General features: G+C 45.7%; 1 protein-coding gene across 1 annotated transcript; it reads left to right on the top strand.

Moving 5' to 3' along the window:
- Positions 1-351: 351 nt before the first annotated feature.
- NDUFB11 (NADH:ubiquinone oxidoreductase subunit B11) lies at positions 352-2,720 on the top strand (the record flags this gene model as incomplete). The annotated part of the gene is made up of 3 exons (XM_080718760.1): positions 352-558; positions 2,293-2,423; positions 2,597-2,720. 3 exons carry the CDS (start codon positions 352-354, stop codon positions 2,718-2,720), a joined length of 462 nt encoding a protein of 153 aa, XP_080574886.1.
- Between the last annotated feature and the right edge of the window lie 20,531 nt (positions 2,721-23,251).

The raw sequence follows: 23,251 nt of genomic DNA, 5'->3' as shown, positions 1-23,251 counted from the left end.
CCAATCGGGCAAGACCCGCTTTTTAGAAGCTTGGCTTCCTTTGAAGTTGAAAGACAAGCGGAAGCTCCGCCTCTTTTCCCAAAGGACGGCTCCGATGTCACGACTTTCTTCCTATCAAGACGAAATTTCTCAGCCTGACCGAGAGAATGAGAAAATGGTTGGTCCCAAGAGGCCGTGACATGCTAGCGAAGGAGGGCTTCCCGACGCCCCGCCTTATTTGAACCCAAGCTCCAGCCCTGGGATCTATTTAGCGAGGTGGAGCGGAGCGACATTGGTTGCACTTGGAGCTACTGCAGCTGCGTGCAGTCGCATTTCCGTCCCCGCCCCCTGGGGCCCGCAGCACACTCCATCATGGCGGCGGAGCTGTTCGGTTTGTGCGCTCGCCGCCTTTGGACGGCAGCGGCGACGCGAGGGCTCCCGGTGGCCCGCGTTCGCTGGCAATCCAGCTCCTCCAGGGCCGTGGTCGCTCCTTCCACTATGGCGGGAAAGCGGGAGCCGGAACCGACCATGCGCTGGCAGGAGGACCCAGAACCCGAGGAGGAAAACCTCTATGAGTCGGTGAGGGGGGGGATGACGGGACGCCGGAGGGGTCAATCGGGGACCGGCGGACGGGGCGTTGTAGAGGACGTTCTTAGGTGGCAGAGGAACGCGCCTCTGGCGAAATCTTTGAAGAGTTTGGGATTTCGCCTAGCTTATTTTTGTCTTTGTGCCATAGTATCTTCGGTCAGGAGCCACAGTAAGGATTGGCCTTAATTTAGAGACAAAAAGAATCTTGGAAGAGCGCAGCGCTCAAAACGGTTAGGAGTAGTAGAATCACGATAATACTATCACTGACACGGCGTTTGCCCGGTGCCAGTATTTGTTCTAGACACTTTTTATACATTAATTAATCTAGTCCACAAAACAACCCGATTCTGGGAGGCACTATTCCATTTCTACAGACGAGGGAACTGAAAGCACGAAGATGTGAAGTTGCTTGCCTAAGCTCACGTAACTGAATAAACGGTGGAACCGGTATTTGAACTTAGAGCTACCTGGTTTAATTATACTGGGTGTTATTATAAATAGATACTCGAGTCAGAAAGCCGGCTTTGGAATCCAAGCACTGACAGTTACTCACCTGTGTGACCTTGGGCAAGTAACTTTACCCTTTGGTGCCTTCGTTTCTTTGTAAAATAGGACAAGTAATAGGACACCTAAAACTAAAATACACCTGCTCCCATGTAATAAAATGGGCCCAAATACTCAAAACAAACTAGATGTGGTGGCCGTACATGGGAGGCTGAAACAGGATTGCAGGTTCACAGCCTACCTCAGCTACTTCATGAGGCCCTCCACCACTTAGGTGCTGTTTCAAAATACAGAATACAAAATGGACTGGGAGTGTGGCTCGGAGGTAGAATGCTCCTGGGTTCAATCACCAGTACCGCAAAAAAAATAATTAATTAAAAATAAAATAGGGTTGGGGGTATAGCTCAGAGGCAGAAAGCTCCTGAGTTCAAGCCCCAGTGCCACACCTCCACAGAAGCTCAGAACATCAGCTGGCACTTCAAAGGTACCCAGAACTAGAAGGTGTTTGTTATTGCCACCTTCCCTACAGTGAGATATAGTGAGGTCTGGGTGTTTGAAAAGGACTGGCTTATAATAAGTACTTCACCAACACCTGTGAGGGGCTTGGGTGTATAGGATAAGCAGATGAAGAGCAACTTGGGTGCAGGGTGATATTTTATTAGGCTGAATCATAGGGAATTGCCAGCATTCAGCTATTTTTAACCTATAAAAATAATGATTTTAGCCAGGCGTGGTGGCGCACGCTTGTAATCCCCGCGCTTGGGAGGCAGAGACAGGAGGATTGTGCTGGTTTGAAGCCAGCCTCGCTGGCTTAAGAGACCCTGTTTCCAAATAAAGAATATAAAATAGGTCTGGGAGGGTAGCCTGGAGGTAGAAGGGCTTCCAGGAACCCCAGTACCACCAAAAAAAAAAAAAAGATTTTTTTATGGTTCCACTTAAGAGACAAAGTGACTAGGGGATGCCTTCTAAAAGAATCAGCAAAGCCAGGTATTCATTTGACAATGAAGATTAAACTTTGAATGAGGAGATGCGGGTGGAGCTGGCCATGAGTAAATTTAGGGGAAGGGCTTTTTAGGCAGAGGGAACAGTGCAAAGGCCCTGTGATGGGAATGAGTTTCGAGTGGGAGGAGACGGGGCTGAGCAGAGATGGAGACCAGGTTAAGCAGGGCCAACGTATGACTGTATCGGCGGGAAACGCTCATTCACTTCTTTTGTCCACAGAACCCAGACTCTCATGGTTTTGACAGGGACCCTGTTGTGGACCTCTGGAACATGCGAGTCGTCTTCTTCTTTGGCGTCTCTATCGTCCTGGTCCTAGGCACCACCTTTGTGGCTTATTTGCCAGACTACAGGTGCAGGGCTGTCTGAGACAGTGGGATGGGTAGGGGGCAGAGAACCGGGTGGGGATAGAAGGGGTCTCTTCTGGGAATCCTGATTCTGCACCATTGGGGAATGGCGTGCTGAGGTGAGGTACTGGTATCTAGTGAGACTCCCTCACATGTATTCCCACTGATGCTGCCTCCAGGATGCGGGAATGGGCCCGTCGGGAAGCTGAGAGGGTCCTGAAGTACCGAGAGGCCAATGGCCTCCCCATCATGGAATCCAACTGCTTCGACCCTAGCAAGATCCAGCTGCCAGACGATGACTGACAAGCTGCTGAGCCGGGCTCAAGATACATCTCCTTCCCCATCCTCTGCCTGCTGTTCTGCCAGCTCCTTAGAGCACCGAATTAAAGGGATTGAAAGTCTGACTGGCTACTGTTGCTTTTTTTGTGAGGCCACTATGGGGGGGGGGTGCCACTGCAGCCTTTCTTGGGTGTTCTAGTTATCTGTCATTATGTAGCACATGCCCTAAAGCTTAATGGCTTAAAACCACAGAACACTATTATTGTTCAAGGTCCTGTGAGTTGCATGGGCTGAGGTAGGTGGCTCCTCTTGGGGTTCTGGGTGGTTGCACATAATGATGGCTGGGACTGGAGACATCTAAGGCTCAACTGGGCTGAACTTTCTGTTATGATTCTGAGGATTGAACCCAGGGGCATTCTACCTCTAAGCTATACCCGGGGGGCCTTTTTAATTTTGAAACAGGGTCTCTCTAGCTGAGTTGCTGAGGCTGGTCTCAAAGCTGTGATCCTTCTATCTCAGCCTCCCAAGTACTGGGATTTCAGGCGTGTGCCACCACACCTGGCTTGGGCTGGATGTGTTAAGATATTTTGTGTGTGTGTGTGTGTGTGTGTGTGTGTGTGTGTGTGTGTGTGTTACTGGAGATGGAACCCAGGGGCATTCTATCTCTGAGCAACACCCCCAGCCCTATTTTTTATTCTTTATTTTGCAACAGGGTTTCACTGAGTTGCAGAGGGCCTCACTAAGTAGCCGAGGCTGTCCACAAACCGCAATCCTCCAAGTCTCAGCCTCCCGGATGCTGGGATTACAACTGTGCACCACTGTGCCCTGCTTAAGATGTTTTTTTTTTTCACTCACAGTTCTGCTACTTCTATGTGTCTCTCTCCAGCAGAGTGGGCTTCTTCCAGGGTTGTTCAGGGCTCCTCTGGATGGTGTTGTAGCATATAGGAAGAAATCGATGGCAGCCACTTTTAGAATTGGGAATGGAACCAATGGCATGCTTGCTACCTCCGATCTATACCTCCCACCCCCTTTTTTTTTTTATTTTGAAACAAGGTTTCACTAAATTGCTGAGTCTGGCCTTGGAGCCTGTGCTCCTCCTTTTTCAGCCTCCCAGAGTACTGGGATTGTAAGTATGCGCCACCACGCCATGCTCTTAACATTTTGTGTGTGTTGAAGGGTACTGAGAATTCAACCCAGGGGCATTCAACCTCTGAGCTACACCCCCAGCCTGATGTTACTTATTTACTTATTGCGATACTGGGGATGGAACCCAGAGGCATTCTACCTTGGAGCTACACCCCCAGCCCTATTTTTCATTCTTTATTTTGAAATACACTCTCCCTAAGTTACAGAGGGCCTAAGTAGCTGAGGCTGACTGCGAACTTGTGATCCTCCTGTCTCGGCCTCCCAGATACTGGAATTACAAGTGTGCACCACCACACCCGGCCCCTGCTTTTATTTATTTTGATACGGAGCCTTACTAAGTTGCTGAGGCTAGTCTTGAACCTGCAATACTCTTTCCTTAACCTCCCAATTATTAGGATTATAGGCATGTCCGACTATACCCAGCTCTCACCTACATTTGAAAATGGGCTGGGGCAACCAGAGGTTGAGGATACTGCATGAGAGTAGCGCGTTCTCCCTTCTCTGCTTCTCTCTGGGCTTTGGGGTTTCTGCTTCTGTCTTGTGTCTTAGTCTGGACGCCTGTCTGTTCTCTTCTGCCCAAAGCGGGTTATGCTCTAACTCAAGACACACCTCAGGATGATGGAGCTCTTGCCCGGCATTATGAGGTCCTGGGTTCCATCCCCAGTACTGCAGGACAAAAGATCCCCCTCCGTGCATGTGAATCTGTTTCCCTCCTTGGCCCTGCTTCTCTAAGGCAGGAACCTTATCAATATGAGCCTTCCTGTGAGAGGTCACCTGGAGTGTTTTCTTGTGGGACCACCAATCCCCCAATTGCCCAGAGGAGCGCTCTTCAGCCTGTAATTGCTGAGACTACAGAGTGAAAGGGGCAAAGCCGGGCATGATGGCACACACTTGTAATCCTAGTATCTGGGAGGCTGAAACAGGAGGCTTGCGACTCACAGACAGCCTCAGCTATTTAGTGAGACCTTGTTTCAAAATAAGAATAAAAGCCGGCCGGGCGTGGTGGCGCACACTTGTAATCCCCGCACTTGGGAGACTGAGACAGGAGGATCACGCAGGTTCGAAGCCAGCCTCAGCTGGCTTAAGAGACCCTGTTTCCAAATAAAATATAAAAATAGGTCTGGGAATGTAGCCCCGAGGTAGAAGGCCCCCGGGTTCCATCCCCAGTACTACTACTACTACTAATACTAATACTAATACTAATACTAATAATAATAGCCGGGTATAAACTAGGCGTGGTGGGATACTCTTGCAATCCCAGCATTTGGGAGGCTGGGAGACTGAGACCAGAGGATCGGTGGTTCATAGACAGCCTCAGCTACTTAGTGAGGCTCTCTGCAACTTAGTGAGACCCTGTTACAAAAAAATAAAGACTAAAAATAGAGTTGGGGGTGTAGCTCAGAGGTCGAATGCCCCTGGGTTCCAATCCCAGACATGCAAAAAAAAAAGCCTGATGTGGTGGAGCACACTTGTAATCCCAGCATTTGGAGCCTGAGACAGGAGGATCCAGGTTCACAGCCAGCCTCAGCTACTTAGGCCCTCTGTAACTTAGAGAGACCCTGTTTCAAAATAAAGAATAAAAAAATAGGGCTGGTCATGTAGGTCGGAGCTAGAATGCCGTTGGGTTCAATCACCAGTACTGCAAAAAATAAAAATATAAAAAATAAAACAATAGGGCTGAGGTACATCTCAGAGGTAAAATGCCTCTGGGTTCAATGCCCAGTACCAAAAAAAAAAAAAAAAAAAAAAAAAGTGAAAGGGGCACCATAGTCCAGCACCAACTACCAAGTATACCAGAGGAATGTCCTTATAATAAACCTCAGTCTGGCCAGATGTGGTGGCACATGCCTATAATTCCAGTACTTGGGAGGCTGAGACAGGAGGATTGCTAGTTTGAAGGAAAGCCTCAGCGAGTAGTGAGACTCTCATCAATCTAGCAAGACCCTGTTTCAAAATTAAAATAAAATAGGAGCTGGGCATGATGGCACACACTTGTAATCCCAGCATTTGGGAGAATGGGACAGGAGGATCACAGGTTTGCGGCCAGCCTTAGCTACTTAGTGAGGCCCTTGCAACTTAGTGAGACCCTGTTTCAAAATAAACTACAAGCCAGGCATGATGGCACACGCTTGTAATCCCAGCATTTGGGAGGCTGAGACAGGAGGATGATGGTTCAAGGACAGCCTCAGCTACTTATGAGGCCCTTTGCAACTCAGTAAGACCCTGTTTCAAAATAAAGAATAAAAAAATAGGGCTGGAGATGTAGCTTGGAGGTAGAATACCCTTGGGTTCCATTCCCAGTACCAAAAAACAAAAACAAAAAACTACAAAAAATAGGGCTGGAGGTGCAGCTCAGAGGTAGAATGCCCCCGGGTTCCATCCCCAGTACCACAAAAATGTAAGCAAATAAACAAATAAATAAATAAATAAGGCTGAAGGTTTAATTTGGAGGTAGAATGCCCTTGGATTTAATCTCCAGAACCAAAAAGTAAATAAAGCTCAGTCTGTGGCGCAGAGAATGCAGCCCCACTCCCCTCCCCCTCCCCCAGGTTGCACACTTCAGAAGGCAGAAGGGCATGAGTTCAGGTAGGCTCTGCTCACTTGCTCACTTACCACAGTGATCAGAACAGTGTGTTCTTGATAAACATTTGGTATGTGATCTCCTGTGTAGGTGACATCCTCTTTTTATCCATGCCCTAAAGGTTTACACCCCAGAGCATAACTACTTTTCATTCCCCCAGGCTCTGCCTCATCAAGCTCTTGGGTTCTCAGGAAATCTCCATTCTATTTATTTATTTATTTGCAGGACTGGGGATGGAACCCAGAGGCATTTGAACTCCGAGCTATACCCCCTGCCCTATTTTTAATCTTTATTTAGTTTTTGTGGTACTGGGGTTCCTGGAAGCCCTTCTACCACCGGGCTATGCTCCCAGACCTGTTTTTTATATTTTTATTTGGAAACAGGGTCTCTTAAGCCAGCGCGGCTGGCTTCGAACCTGCATGATCCTCCTGTCTCAGCCTCCCAAGCGCTGGGATTACTAGCGTGCATCACCACGCCCGGCTTAATCTTTATTTTGAAACAGGGTCTCACTAAGTTGCAGAGAGCCTCACTAAGTAGCTGAGGCTGTCCGTGAACCTGAAATATTCCTGTGTCAGCCTCCCAAGTACTGGGATTACAGCGTGCGCCACCACACCTGGCTTCTCTTCCTCCTTGTTCCAAAAAATCCTACTTGCCCTACAAATGTGAACTCTTTGGGAAAGGTTTCAGTTTGAAAAAAAAATGAGTTCAGAGAAGTCAGTTTGGGATATGATCCCATAAAAAATTGTTTTATCAAATTTAAATATATCTTTAAGCCAGGTGTGGTGGCACACGCTTGTAATCCCAGCATTTGGGAGGTTGAGACAGGAGGATCACAGTTTGCAGACATCCTCAGCTACTTAGTGAGGTTGTTTGCAACTCAGTGAGACCTTATTTCAAAATAAGTAATAAAAAATAGGGCTGGGGGTGTAGCTCAGAGGTAGAAGCTCCTGGGTACCGCAAAAATATACATATATATATTTAAAACACACACACATAATATCTCATACCAAGATTCAATCCTAGCTGTTTAGATAAAAACCAACACCTTAAGCGGACACTGAGACAGCAGCACAAGTTAATCTCAGTGTTTGGGCCCCTCCCCCAGGTTTTTGTTTTCCCATACAGTGGCTGCAAATTTACAGTCACAAAAACCAACACTGCCTGGCTGTCTCCCTTCCCCGAATGACATTGGACATGGAACAAGTCATCTTAAAAGTCACCTGCAGAGAGAAGCCAGGATAGGCTCAAAGCCACTTTCCAGGCCCAGCAGTCTTGGTGCCCGCAGACATGTAGGAAGAAGCGGAGCCAGTTGCGACAGGTGTCTGTGAGCCAGGGACAGCCCTGGGGTTCATCTTCTGGTCTTTGAAGCTGCTTGGACGCCTTTAAAGGGTGGGTTGAAAGATGAAAGAGGACCGGGCGGACCAATCAAGAGCCCCGAGACTGCTCTGAGGCGCCGGGATGCGCTGAGCTGGTGGAGGAGGGCGGACTGACAAACGGGGTGGGCGGTGAGATCCAGGTTGCACCCGCCCCTATCCCGCGCGAAGGGGGCGGGGATTCAGACTTGATTGATAATCTTCCCAGCCAGTCATAACGCCAGAGGCCCCTGAATAGCACGTGTCTTTGGGGAGTAAAGCGGTGGTTCTTGCTTAACCAACCCACTTATTGTCTCCAACAAGCTTGTCTCCTTGAGCTGGAGGCAGGGCAGCTGATTGAAGAAAAAGCAGAGTCCTTTACTGACGCTTATTTTGCTTAAAGAACACGATTTCACCATTACCCTACCCTACTTATCTGGTTATTTGGGGGGGGGGAGTACTGAGGACTGAATCCAAAGGCATTCTACATCTTCAGCCCTATTTATGTATTTATTTATTTGCAGTACTGGGGATGGAACCCAGGGGTATTCTACCTCTGAGCTATACCCCCAACCCTATTTTTATTCTTTATTTTGAAACAGGGTCTCACTGAGTTGCAAAGGGCCTCACTTAGTAGCTGAGCCTATCTGCGAACCATGATCCTCCTGTCTCAGCCTCCGGAATGCTGGTGTGTGCCACCACGCCCACGCCCAGCCCTATCTTTTTTTTAATTTATTTTATTTTATTTATTTATTTATTTATTTATTTTGCGGTACTGGGAATGGAACCCAGGGTGTTCTACCTACAAGCTACACTTTCAGCCCTATTTGTTGTTGTTGTTGTTGTTGTTGTTGTTATTATTATTAGTGGTGGTATGGGGATGGAATCCTTCTACCTCCTGGCTACACTCCCAGACACCTATTTTATATTTCATTTGGAAACAGGGTCTCATAGGCCAGCCAGGCTGGCTTCGAACCTGCGCGATCCTCCTGTCTCAGCCTCCCAAGCGCGGGGATTACAAGTGTGCGCCACCACGCCCGCTTGTTATTCTTTATTTTGAAACAGGGTCTCATTGAGTTGTAAAGGGCCTCACTAAGTAGTAGCTGAGGCTGTCCGCGAACCGCGATCCTCCTGTCTCAGCCTCCCAAATGCTGGGATTACAAGTGTGCGACACCATGCCTGGCCCTATTTTTTATTTATACTTTGAAGCAAGACCTCACTAAAGCTGCTGTAGCTGTTTTGGAACTGACAGATCCTCTGGTCTCAGCCTCCCAAGTACTGGGATTATAAGCATGTACCACCACACCTGGCTACAAATCTGATATTAATTCTTCAGAATTGCTGAGATAAAGCCAGGTGTGGTAGCACATGCTTGCAATCCCAGTGCTTGGGAAGCTGAAACAGGATAATGACAGTTGGAATCCAGCCTTAACAATGTATCAAAACCAGGCCTGGTAGCCCACGCATTGCGGAGGCTTCAGGAACAGCCTTGGCTACTAAGCCAGAGTGAGACCTTGTTTCAAAATTAGAAAGAATAAAAAACAAATAGGGCTGGAGGTGTCACTTGGAGATAGAATGCCCTAAGGGTTCCATTCCCCCCCTACTGCAAAAAAAAAAAAAAAACTGTATCAAGACTCAACAACCTAAGGAGCCCCTTGTTTCAAAACAAAAAACAAAAAGGACTGCAGGTGTAGCTCAGAGGTATAGAGTTGCAAGCCAAAACCCACCAAAGATTGCCAGCAAGCCACAGGAGTCTGAGAAGAGTCCAGGAGGGATTGCTCCACAGGATTCAGAGGGAGCTCAGTCCTGCTGACAACTGGACTTCACATTCCTAGTTTCCATAACCATAAGAGAGCACATTTCGTGTGTGTGTGTGTGTGTGTGTGTGTGTGTTCATCCATTTTTTCAAAATTCTGTTGCTTTAGCCGGATGTCGTGATGCTCACCTGTAATCCCAGTACTTGGGAGGCTGAGACGGGGGAATCACAGGTTCAAAATCAGCCTTAACAAGTAGTGAGACTCTCACCAACTCAGTAAGACCCTGTTTCAAAATAACACAGGGCTGGGGATGTTGCTACCTGCTCTGTTGTTCAATCTTCAATTCTTTTTTTTTTCCTCTTCTTCCTTCCTTCCTCCCTCCCTTCCTTCATTTCTTCTTTCTATGCTAGGGTTTGAAATCAGAGGCTTTGAGATCCACCCCCAGCCCTATTTTCTTTTTCTTTTTTTTTCTTTTTCCTTTTTCTTTTTTTAATTGTTTTATTGCTGCATTGCAGTCATACATCTTATATTTGAAACAGAGTCTTACCAAGTCGCTAAGGCTGGCTGCAAACCTGTAATCCGCCTTTCTCAGTCTTCCAAGTACTGAGATTACAAACCTGTGTCACGAAATCCAGGTATAAAGAAACACTTTAGGGAGCCGGGCGTGGTGGCGCACGCTTGTAATCCCCGGCTTGGGAGGCTGAAAAAGGAGGATAATACAGGTTTGAAACCAGCTTCGGCTACTTAGTGAGGCTCTCAGCAACTTAGCGAGACCCTGTTTCCAAATAAAATATAAAAAAATAGGGCTGGGAGGATAGCCCAGAGGTAGAAAGCCTCTGGGTTCCACCCCCAGTACCACAAAAAAAGACACACTTTAGGCATATACTGTGTTAAGCACCGATTAACATTCACAGTTGTGAACATGATAGGCAAAGACTTTGTTCTCTTTGAGCTCCCGTAGACAGAAAATATATGTTCTCTGTATATATATTTTATTTTTGTGGTGCTGGAGATTGACCTCAGGGGCATTCTAGCCCAAACTAGACCATCAGTTCTCCATGTTGCACCATCAATCCCGTGTGTGTGTGTGTGTGTGTGTGTGTGTGTGTGTGTGTGTGTGTGTGTGTTACGGGGGGCTTTTCTACCTCTGGGCTACACTCCCAGACCTATTTTCTATTTTATTTGGAAACAGGATCTCACTAAGTTGCTGAAAGCCTCACTAAGTAGCTGAGGCTGGCTTCGCACCCGTGCGATCCTCCTGTCTCAGCCTCCCAAGTGCAGGGATTACAAGAGTGCACCACCACACTTGGCACTGTTTTGAAACACGGTCTTGCTTGTTTGCTGGGAGTCTCACTATGTTGCTGAGGCTGTCCTTGAACCTGTGATCTTTCTGTCTCAGCATCTAAAGTAGTAGGATTATAGATGTGCACCACCTTATCCGGCTGTGTGTATAATAAATTTCATATATTCCTAACCACTTGGTAATGTTCCATAGGTATTTGTGTGTCTGGAACTCTGCAGAAAGGTTTGAGGTATGCATTCAAAAGGGAATGGTATTTGAGACTGTGGGAGGTGCGTCCAGAAAGAGCATGTGCATTTCTTCATGTAAAATTGTTTCTCAGAGCTGGGCATGGTCGCATGCTTGTAATCCTAGCATTTGGGAGGCTGAAACCAGAGGATCATGGTTCGAGGACAACCTCAGCTACTTAGTGAGGCTCTCAGCAACTTAGTGAGACCCTGTTTCAAAATAAAGAATAAAAAACATAGGGCTGGGGTTGTAGCTCAGAGGTAGAATGCCCCTGGGTTCCATCCCCAGTACTGCAAAAAAAAAAAAAAAAAAAATAGTTTCTGACACGATTCCTTCTTATACTATTTGTGCAATCTCAGGTATGTCGTATCTTTTTTTTTTTTTTTTTTTTTTTTTTTTTTTTTTTTTTTTTTTTTTTTTTTTTTGAATGATACATGTGACACTACCTAAGTAATTGCAAGGCCTCTTCACCAGCCTTCCCTGACCTGTATGTAAGTCCTAAAGAAAATCACAGGACATGACGATTCAGTCTGTTTCATAAAAGCACAGAGAAATGCAAAAGCATATCTGAAAGAAAACCATTTTTTTGCCTGAGAGGTGGCCACACCATTGTAGTACAATGACCACCATAACCAGCAAAGGAATCCTAATCTGTGTCCTAAAATATGAGAAATCACATCACGGTCTTTCATATTCAGTTAGAAGGAGAGGGTGAAAGTATTGGTGGGAGGCTTATCATTTTTCTTTTTTTTTTTTTTTTTTTTAGATTTTATTTATTTTTTTATTTTATTTTATTTTATTTTATTTTATTTTTTAAATTTATTTTTTATTGGTGCAATGTATTCATACATCATAGTGGTATAAATAAGATACTTTTGTAGACATACATGCACACATCGCCCAGTTAGCCCCTACCCGATCCCCACCCCATTCCCTCCCCATCCCTCCTTCCCACGCTTGGCTTAGTGGTTGACATCTAGTATTATAGCAATTTATACAATATTAACATTGATAATCTCACATAACAGTTTCATTTGTCTGGTACCAAACTTTTGATGACTTAAAGATAACATTTCAATATTTCTTTTTGCTTTCTTTCTTACCAGAGAATATTTTTTTTCTTTTTTTTTTTTTAGGTGAAACTATCATACATTTATTTATTTATTTTTCAGAAAAAAAATCTATCCTGATATGGAATATGGGCTCTAGATACCCAAAAAAGTCTCAAAGAAGAACAAAGCTAGAAGATGTATATTTTCTGATTTCAAACCATATAAAGCTACAATAATTGAAACAGTGTAGTACTGTTCTAAAGGCAGATATATAAACCATTGGAGCTAAATAAAAGCCTAGAGATAAATTCTTCCATACATTGTCAAGTTATTTTTGACAAGGTTTCCATGAACTTTTGGTGGAGGAAATACTAGTCTTTTAACTAAATATTGTTGAAAAATAATAATAAATGAAAAATAATAAAATTGGACCCTTACCTAACACATATACAAATATTAACTCAAAATAGATAAAGGACCTAAATATAAATCTTAATACTATCAGCTTTTAGAAGAAAATCTGGGTCATAAAACCTCACAACATTGAAATTGGAAGTGATTTCTTGGATATGATTTCAATGGCACAGGCAACAAAAGGGTAAATAAACTCCCTTAAAAAATAAAAAAATATTGTATATCCAAAGACAATGTAAACAGAGTTAAAAGTTACTGATGCTCTTCCAAGAGTTCCTCCTATGACCCATTTCTCCCTAACTCTCACATATTAGGGAAAGCATCTGATTTCTTATTTTTTGTGCCTGACTAATCTCACTTAGCATAATGTCCTCCAGCTCCATCCATTTCCCTGAAAATGATGTAATTGAGTTTTTTTTGATGGCTGAGTAAAATTCCATTGTGTACATATCCCACAGTTTTGTAATCCATTCATCTGTTGATGGACATCTTGGCTGGTTCCATAGTTTGGCTATGGTGAATTGTGCAGCTATGAACATAGATACACATGCATTAGTTTGATAGTTTGGTTTCTTTTCTTTTGGGTAGATACCCAACAGTGGTATTGCTGGATCAAATGGTAGATTTGTTCCCATTCTTCTGAGGATTCTCCATACTGTTTTCCAAAGTGGTTGCACTAATTTGCAATCCCACCAACAATGTCTTAGAGTTCCCACTTCTCCACATCCTCGCCAGCATCTGTTGTTGTTTGTGTTTTGAATGATGGCCATTCTAGTTGGAGTTAGGTGAAATCTCAGGGTAGTTTTGATTTGCATCTCTCTGATTGCCAGTGATGTTGAGCATTTTTTCATGCATTTATTGGCCATCTGAATTTCTTCTTTTGTGAAGTGTCTATTTAGTTCATTTGCCCATTTTGTTATTGGATGTTTTGTTTTCTTAGTGTTGAGTTTCTTGAGTTCTCTGTATATTCTAGATATTAGTCCTCTATCAGTGGTGTAGGTGGCAAAAATCTTCTCCCATTCTGTTGGCTCTCGATTGAGATTCTTGATAGTTTCCTTTGCTGAACAGAAGCTCTTCAGTTTCATGCAATCCCATGTATTGATTCTCCTTTTAATTTGTTGTGCCTTTGGGGTCTTGTTGAGGAAATGTTTGTCTGTGCCTATGTGTTGTAGTGTTGGACCTATGCCCTCTTCAAGGAGCTTCAAAGTCTCTGGTTTAATTTCCAAGTCTTTGATCCATCGTGAGTTGACTTTTGTACAGGGTGAAAAAGTGGGATTAACATCCAATTTTCTGCATATGGTTAACCAGTTTTGCCAACACCATTTGTTAAAGAGGCTATCTTTTTTCCAGTGTATGTTTTTGGCCCCTTTGTCAAAAATCAATTGGCTGAAAGTGTGTGGACTTGTTTCTGGGTCTTCTATTCTGCTCCATTGGTCTATATATCTGTTCTTTTGCCAGTACCATGCTGTTTTTATTACAATGGCTTTGTAGTATAGTTTAAAGTCAGGTATTGTGATTCCTCCTGCGTGGTTTTTGTTGCTGAGAACTACCTTGGCTATTCTGGGCTTTTTGTTATTCCAGATAAATTTAAGGACTGATTTTTCTATGTCTGTGAGGAATGATCTTGGTAGTTTAATGGGCATTGCATTAAATCTGTAGATCAGTTTTGGGAGTATGGCCATTTTAATAATATTTATTCTGCCAATCCATGAACATGGAAGGTCTTTCCATCTTCTAAGATCTTCTTCGATTTCTTTTTTCAGTGTTTTATAATTTTCTTTGTAGAGATCTTTTACCTCCTTGGTCAAGTTTATTCCTAGGTATTTTATTTTTTTGTGGGAGATCCTGAGTGGAAGTGTTTTCTGAATTTCTTTTTCAGTGGATTTATGGTTGGTGTACAGGAAAGCTTCTGATTTTTTAAGATTGATTTTGTATCCAGATACCTTGCTGAATTTGTTGATCAGTTCTATAAGCCTTTTGGTTGAGTTTGTTGGGTTTTCTAAGTATAGTATCATGTCATCTGCAAATAGTGAAAGCTTGAGTTCTTCTTTTCCTATTTGTACTCCTTTGATTTCCTTTTCTTGCCTTATTGCTCTGGCTAGAGTCTCTAGTACTATATTGAAGAGAAGTGGTGATAGTGGACATCCTTGTCTCGTTCCAGTTTTTAGGGGGAATTCTTGAAGTTTTTCCCCATTTAATATGATGTTGGCAGTGGGCTTATTGTAGATTGCCTTAATAATGTTGAGATATGTTCCTTCTATTCCAATTCTCTGCAGTGTTTTTATCATAAATGGATGTTGAATTTTATGGTATGTCGTATCTTTCCTGGAAAAGTTTGTGTTGGATTGGCCTTTTTTTTTTCCTCTTTAAATATTTGATAGAACTCACTGATAAATCCAGTAAGGACTTCCAATACCATTTTAATTTTTTTTGTGTGTGTGGTACTGGGGATGGAACCCAGGAGCATTCTACCTCCAAGCTACACCCCCAGCCCTATTTTTTTTTATTCTTTATTTTGCAACAGGGTCTCACTGAGTTGCAGGGGGCCTCAGTAAGTAGCTGAGGCTGTCCTCGAACGTGATCCTCCGGTCTCAGCTTCCCGAATGCAGAGATTACAAGCGTGCGCCACCACGCCCGGGCTGCAATGCTCCACTCTTTCACCTTCTCCCAGTAGTGCCATGAGATGGGGACCAAGCCTTTAACGCGTGGGTGACACTTTATTCAAAGCAAGCAAACCCTCGCACAAAGTGAGAATTCTTGGTGTTTTTGATTTGCTGAGCCGGGGATGGAACACGGGGTCTCCCACATGCCAGGTATGTGCTCTACTGCTGAGCTACATCCCGGCTCTTATTATCTTGAGACAGGATCTTGCTGAATTGCCCAGGCTGGCCTCCAATTTGTGATCCTCTTGCCTCAGCCTCCCAAATTGCTGGGGTTACAGGCATGTGCCATCACACCTGTTTTTTTTATTTTATTTATTTATTTATTTTGGTGGTACTGGAGATGGAACCCAGAGGCTTTCTACCTCTGAGCTATACTCCCAGACCTTTTTTATATTTTATTTGGAAACAGGGTCTCACTAAGTTGCTGAGAGCCTCACTAAGTAGCTGAGGCTGGCTTTGAACCCGTGCGATCCTCCTGTCTCAGCCTCCCAAGCGCGGGGATTACAAGCGTGCGCTACCATGCCCGGCATCACACCTGGTTTAAAGCCTTCTTTCATCAATCACTGTGGAGGCCTTGGGCACACTGATCTTTCCCAGCTGAGTCCAGGCTGGGCAGGCATGGTTACTCTGCTGAAGTTGCAGGAGCTTTGTCTGGATACAGGACCCATCCCTGAATGTCGAGTCTCCCCTCAAAAGGGCCTCCGAAGCCAGGCGTGGTGGTATACACTTGTAATCCCAGTACTTGGAAGGCTGAGACAGGAGGATTATAGATTGACCACCAGCCGCGGCAGTTATCAAGGCCCTCCACAATTTAGCAAGACCCTGTTTCAAAATAAAAAAATAAGCCGGGCATTTGGGAGGCTGAGACCGGAGGATCATGGTTCGCGGACAGCCTCAGCTACTTAGGCCCTCTGCAACTCAGTGAGACACTGTTTCCAAATAAATGAATAAAAATAGGGCTGGGGGTGTAGCTCAGAGGTAGAATGCCCCTGGGTTTCATCTCCAATATCAAAAAAGGAGAAAAAGTTCTCGGAATCCTAAATCCTCAGGAGGCTGACAGGAGGATCTCAAGTTGAAGGCCAGCTAGGCAAATTAGCAAGACCCTGCTTCAGAAGGAAAACTTCTCAGCCTGGGATATGGTTGAGTGGTAGAGTGCCCCGGGGTTCAGTCCCCAGTACCGCCCTCCCACACACACATGAAAGGCCTCTGTACCCTTTGAGGAGGCCCCTGGTCCTGCTGAGCACAGTAGGAGCCTGTCAAGGCCCAGCAGCCTGTTCCAGTCTCTCTGAGCTCCCCCGCAGAGACCAGAGACAGGGCCCAAAAGGCCCTGGGGGAGGCGGAAGAGCAGCCTCCTGGGCTGCAGGAGCCGCCCCCGGCCCTTTTGCTAGAGTCAAGAAGGTGCAGGCCCTGGGGGTCTGAGTAAGTCAATCTACCTTCCAGACCCTGCACTCCGTAGGAGAGTGACCGGGACACTGGTCTGGAGTTTCAGATGGCCCTTGCAATCTGTAGGAATTCTATCTCTGACAAAATACATTTCCACTCTTTTTAAAATACACATTCTTAGGATGTGTGTGTGTGTGTGTGTGTGTGTGTGCGCACAAATTTTTTGTGTGTGACTGGGGGTTAAACAAAAGGCATTCCACTTCAGAGCTATATACTCTCAGCCCTTTTTATGTTTTTAATTGTGTCCTCTGTGTGTGAGGGGGTTACTAGGAGTTGAACCCAGGGGCCTTCTACCTCCAGGCTACATCCCCAGACCTATTTTATTTTTTATTTAGAAACAGGGTCTTGCTAAGTTGCTGAGGCTGTCCTTGGACCTGCGAGCCTCTTATCTATCATCTATTTTTGTGCAGCACTGGGGATTGAATTCAGGAGCATTTTACCTTTTTATTATTTATTTATTTATTTTGTGGTACTGGGGTTGGAACCCAGAGGCATTCTACCTTTGAGCTACACCCCAGCCCTATTTTTTTTTTTTTTTGGTACTAGAGATAGAACCCAGGGGCTTTCTCCGGGCTACACGCCTAGACCTATTTTCTTTCTATTTATCTATTTATTATTTATTTATTTATTTATTTTGTGGTACTAGGGATGGAACCCAGGGGCTTTCTACCTCCAGGCTAAACTCCCAGACCTATTTTATATTTTATTTGGAAACAGGCTCTAAATTGCTGAGAGCCTCACTAAGTAGCTGAGGCTGGCTTTGAACCTGCACGATCCTCCTGTCTCAGCCTCCCAAGGGCAGGGATTACAAGCGTGCACCACCACGCCCAGCTATTTTCTATTTTATTTGGAAATAGGGTCTCACTAAGTTGCTGAGAGCCTCACTCAGTACATGAGGCTGGCTTCAAGCCTGTGGGATCCTCCTGTCTCAGCCTCCCAAGTACTAGTGAAACAGGGGTTTCTTATGAGCCCCCAAGATGAAACGGGGGTTTCTTGAGAAGAAACTCGGCGTTTCCTTACTGGATTCTTGTCTCCGGCAAGCGAAGAATGACACCCGCAGACCGCAGGAAGGGGAGTAAAAAGGTTTATTGGAAGCAGCAGGGAATACGGAAAAGTCCAGCAGCTGCCTTCAGGACAATACTTGAGTAGCCCAAGCCGAATGCCTTCAGTTGCAAGCTGCTTTCTCCCAGAGTCCACGCAATCTGCCAGAAAAGAGGTGCAGGTCACTCCTAGGGGCCCTGGTCGGCCTTGATGCAGAGGCCTTCAGGCCACTACCCGAGTGTAGCCTGGGCCACGTGGCTGTCAGTTGCACTCCACCTTCTCTCAGGGCTAACGCTGCAAGAGAAAAGCTCCCCAAAGGGGAGGGATTCCCAGAGACGGAAATCCCGTCTTGGTGACTGTGCTAGGGGTTTATATATGTCTGCATGTCCTCTGTTGGTTGTGGTGAGTTGGGGATTTCTGGGAATTCTGGGAAGCAGCTCTCAGAATTTGCATAGGGTATTTGCATGTCCTTTGAAGGGTCTCATCTCCTTTCAGTAGGAGTGTCAGACTTGCTCCAGTGATGTCTCCTGGGTTTGTTGATTAGTAAACAGATGGTTTTGTGAAGCTTTGGTCCTTCTTATCTCTGAACTGAAGAGCTGATATTATTTGCCCCTCAGGAAATTAAGTTTTTTCTACCTAGGCCTTTTCCCTATCTGCCTATTTCCTTCTACCTCCTCACTAGGATTACAAGCGTGCGCCACCATGCCCAGCTCTAAGCTCTATTTTTTTAAGATGTTATACTTCTTTTTTTTTGTTTTTCTTTTCTTTTTTTATTTATTTATTTTATTTTTGCAGTACTGGTGATGGAACCCAGGGGCTTTTCTACCTCCAGGCTATACTCCCAGACCTATTTTATACTTTATTTGGAAACAGGGTCTCACTAAGTTGCTGAGAGCCTCCCTCAGTACCTGAAGCTGGCTTCGAACCTCCGCGATCCTCCTGTCTCTGCCTCCCAAGCGCGGGGATTACAAGCGTGCGCCACCATGCCTGGCTTTATTTTTTATTCTTTATTTTGAAACAGGGTCTCACAGTAACTGAGACTGTCCGCGAACCACAACCCTCCAGACTCAGCCTCTCGAATGCTGGGATTGCAAGCGTGCGTCACCACGCCCGGCTGGCTTTTTAGTTTTCATTTTATTGTTTTTGGTTATGGGAAAGCCAGCTGGTTTCATGCTTCTCGGGGTTTCAGTCCCCCACTTCCTGTAGTGCCCTTCTGAAAGGCCACAGCACTTGCTGTGGTGAATGCCAGGGCCAGTGTGTGCTATTGTTCCCAAACTCTTTCCTTCGGTACCAACATACAGGGCCAGCAGGTGCCCAGGCACAGGGTGCATGTGTCCTGGCTCTGCTGGGGAAGCACGTGCTGGTATATGTGGGTTTGTCTCTGTTCCCTAGTGGGCCCTTCCTAAATGGCCTCTGCGCACTTAATGTTGGTCCCTGGTATTGTCACGTGTCAGCATTGCTGTTCTCAAAACCCCTTTAAAATGGAGCCAACAGCTGCCTGCATTGTTTAAAGTCCAGCCAGCCTGAGTATGGGGGCCCCACTCACGGCTTCTTTTTTTCTTATGGTATTGGGGGTTGAATCTAGGGCGTTCTACCTCTGAGCTGTGCCCCCAGCCACGTGTGTGTGTGTGTGTGTGTGTGTGTGTGTGTGTGTGTGTTTGTTGTACTGGGATTGAATCCAGAGGCATTCTATCTCTGAGCTGCACCCCCAGCCCTTTTTGTTGGTTGGTTGTTTTTTTATTCATTTATTTTCATGTGCATTACTGGCAGTTGAAGCCAGGGTCATTCTACCTCCAACCTATACCCCCAGCCTGTGTGTGTGTGTGTGTGTGTGTGTGTGTGTGTGTGTGTGATATTAGGAATTGAACCCAGAGATATTCTACCTCTGAGCTACTTTCCCAGCCCTATTTTATTTTATTGGTACTGGAGATAAAACCCAGGGGCATTCTACCTCTGAACGACACCCCTAGCCCTATTTTTTATTCTTCATTTTGAAGCTGGGTCTTATTGAGTTGCAAAGGGCCTCAGTAAGTAGCTGAGGCTGGCCGTGAACCTCGAGCCTCCTGTCTCAGCCTCCCAAATGCTGGGATTACAAGTGTGTGCCACCACACCCATAACAACAAAAATTTTTTGTTGTTGTTTGGAAATGGACTCCCTAGGTTGCTGAGAGTCTCACTGAAATGGGGGTTTCTTGAGAGGAAACCCGGTGAGTTATTGTCTATGGTGAGCGAAGAATGACACCCGCAGACCTCAGGAAGGGGAGTAAAAGGTTTATTGGAAGCAGCAGGGAATGGGGGGAGGGTAGCTGAACACCCCAAAGGGGCTGGAACTCTGGGCCCAGCAGCTGCCTTCAGGACAATACTTGAGAGTAGCCCAAGCCACATAGCCTTCAGGTGCAGGCTGCTTTCTTCCAGAGTCCACGCGATCTGCCAGAAGGGAATAGAGAAAAGTGGCCGAACACCCCATAGGGGCTGTCGGAACTCCAGGGTCCAGTAGCTGCCTTCAGGGTCACTACCAGAGTGTCACACGAGCCAAGTGCCCATCAGTTGCAAACTACTTTCTCCCAGAGTCCACGTGATCTGCCAGAAAAGAGGTACAGGTCACCCCTAGGGGCCTGGTCAGCCATGATGTCCAGCAGAGGCCTTCAGGTCAGGTCACCCCTAGGGGCCTGGTCAGCCATGATGTCCAGCAGAGGCCTTCAGGTCACTACTCCAGAGTCGCCCGAGCCACGTGCCCTCAGATGCACTTTGCCTTCTCTCAGGGCCAACACAACCTGTAAGAGAGAGAACAGCTCCCCAAAATGGGAGGGGGTCCTGAGAGGGAAAGTCCCCTTTGTGGTTAGGTCAGGCAAGGCCTCACCGTTTGCATGTCCGCTTTTGGTTAGGGTGATTTTTGGGATTCCAAGGAGAATTTGCATAGGGTATTTGCAAGTCCTTTGAAGGGTCTCTTCTCCTTTCATTCAGTAGGAGTGTCCACTTGCTCTGTGCTGGCTCCTGGGTTTGTTGATTAGTAAACAGATGGCTTTGTGAAGCTCTGGCCTTCTTATCTCTGAGCCTTTGGAGTTTCAGGCATTTGTCGCCTGTCAGGAAACTCAGGAAATTAGCTTTTTTCTACCAAGGACTTTTCCCTATCTGCCTTTTTCCTTTCTACCTCCTCATCACTTACTTACTGAGATGATCTCAAATCTGGGATCCTCCTGTCTCAGCCTACCAAGTACTGGGGTTGTAGGCATGTGCCATCATGCTTGGCTTATTTTATTTTTTCCCGATATTTATTCTTTATTTTATTTACATATAGATTTTTTTTTTTGCAGTACTGGGGATGGGACCCAGGGGCATTCAACATCAGAGCTACATTCCCTGCCCTAGTTTTTATTCTTTATTTTGAAACCAGGTCCCACTGAGTTGCAGAGAGTCTCACTAAGTAGCTTAGGCTGTCCGCGAACCACGATCCTCTGGTCTCAGCCTCCCAAATGCTGGGATTACAAGCGTGCACCACCACGCCTGGATTATTTTTTTATTCTTTAGTTTGAAACAGAGTGTCACTGAGTTGAGAAGGGCTTAAGTAACTGAAGCTGTCTGCAAAATGTGATCCTCCAATTTCATTACAAGCGTGCGCCACCATGCCTGGAATTATTGATTTATTTATTTATTTTGTGGTACTGGGGATGGAACCCAGGGTATTCTACTTGAGCTACACCCCCAGTCCTATTTTTTTATTGTTTATTTTGAAACAGAGTCTCATTGATTTTCAAAGGGCCTCACTAAATAGCTGAGGCTGTCCGCAAATCCTGACTCTCCTGTTTCAGCCTCCCGAATGCTAGGATTACAAGTGTGCGCCACCACACCTGGCCCCTATTATTTATTTTTGAAACAGGGTCTCACTAAGTTGCAGAGAGCCTCACTAAGTAGCTGAGGCTGGCCGCAAATCCGGACCCTTCTGTCTCAGCTTCTCTAGTACTGGGATTATAAGCGTGCGCCACCACGCCTAGCTTCCTGGCTTATTTTTTATTCTGAAACAGGATCTCATCAACTTGCTGAAAGTCTCACTAAATTGCTGAGGCTGGCCTCAAACCTGTGCTCCTCCTGTCTCAGTCTCCCAAATACTGATGTGACCACCACACCCAGCTTCAGGGACCCTAATTGCTCCTCCCTTCCCTGGAGTCTGTTCTAAAAGGAGCGTGCGTTTTCTCTGGGAGTTTCCAGGGGTACCTCTGCCAGTGCCTCCAGTTTATTTTATTTTATTTTTTTATTTTGTGGTTTTGGGGATGGAACCCAGGGGCATTCTACATCCGGGCTACACCCCCAGCCCTATATTTCATTCTTTATTTTGAAACCGGGTCTCACTGAGTTGCAAAGGGCCTCACTAAGTAGCTGAGGCTGTCCGTGATCCTCTTGCCTCAGCCTCCCAAATACTGGGATTACAAGCATGGACCACCATGCCCTTCTTCTTCTTCTTCTTCTTCTTCTTCTTCTTCTTCTTCTTCTTCTTCTTCTTCTTCTTCTTCTTCTTCTCCTCCTCCTCCTCCTCCTCCTCCTCCTCCTCCTCCTCCTCCTTCTCCTTCTTCTTCTCCTTCTTCTCCTGTGCTGGGGATTGTACATAGGGGCATTCTACGTCTAGACTACACACCCCCAGCACATTTTTTTTTTTAATTTTGAAAGAGGGTCTTACTAAGTAGCTGAGGCTGTCTGAGAACACAGATCCTTCTGTCTTAGCCTCTCAAGTATTGGGATTACAAGCGTGCACCACTAGGTCCGACTAAGACCTGTGTCAAAATAAAAAATGAAAAGGCCTGGGAGTACAGCTTGGAGGTAGAACATCCCTGGGTTCTATCCCTAGTACCAAAAAAAAAAAAAAATTAAAAAAGGAATCAGATCAGGAGTGATGCTGCATGCCTATAATCCCAGTACTTGGGAGACAGAGACAGGAGGGATCACAGGTTCAAGCCAGCCTCAGCTACTTAGTGAGGCCATCATCAACTTAGTGTGACTCTGTTTTAAAATAAAAAATAGAAGCCGGGTGTGGTGGTGTATGCTTATAATCCCAGCGTTCGAGAGGCTGAGACTGGAGGATTGCGGTTCGCGGCCAGCCTCAGCTACTTAGTGAGGCCATCATCAACTTAGTGTGACTCTGTTTTAAAATAAAAAATAGAAGCTGGATGTGGTGGTGTATGCTTATAATCCCAGCGTTCGAGAGGCTGAGACTGGAGAATCGCGGTTCGCGGCCAGCCTCAGCTACTTAGTGAGGCCCTTGGCAACTCAGTGAGACCCTGTTTCAAAATAAGAATAAAAAATAGGACAGGAGGTAGAATGCCCCTGACTTCCATCCCAAGTACCACAAAAAAAGCAAAGAAGCCGGGCGTGGTGGCGCACGCTTATAATCTGTGCGCTTGAGAGGCTGAGACAGGAGGATCGCACAGGTTTGAAGCCAGCCTCAGCTACTTAGTGAGGCTCTCAGCAACTAGTGAGACCCTGTTTCCAAATAAAATATAAAAAAAAATATGTCTGGGAGTATAGCCTGGAGGTAGAAAGCCCCTGGGTTCTGCCCTAGTACCACAAAAAAAAAAAAAAAAAAGCAA

Source organism: Muscardinus avellanarius (assembly GCF_963383645.1).
Source record: "Muscardinus avellanarius genome assembly, chromosome: X".
Classification (NCBI taxonomy): domain Eukaryota; kingdom Metazoa; phylum Chordata; class Mammalia; order Rodentia; family Gliridae; genus Muscardinus; species Muscardinus avellanarius.
Note: the sequence above shows the minus strand (reverse complement) of the source record. Positions and strands in the feature narration are given on the sequence as shown.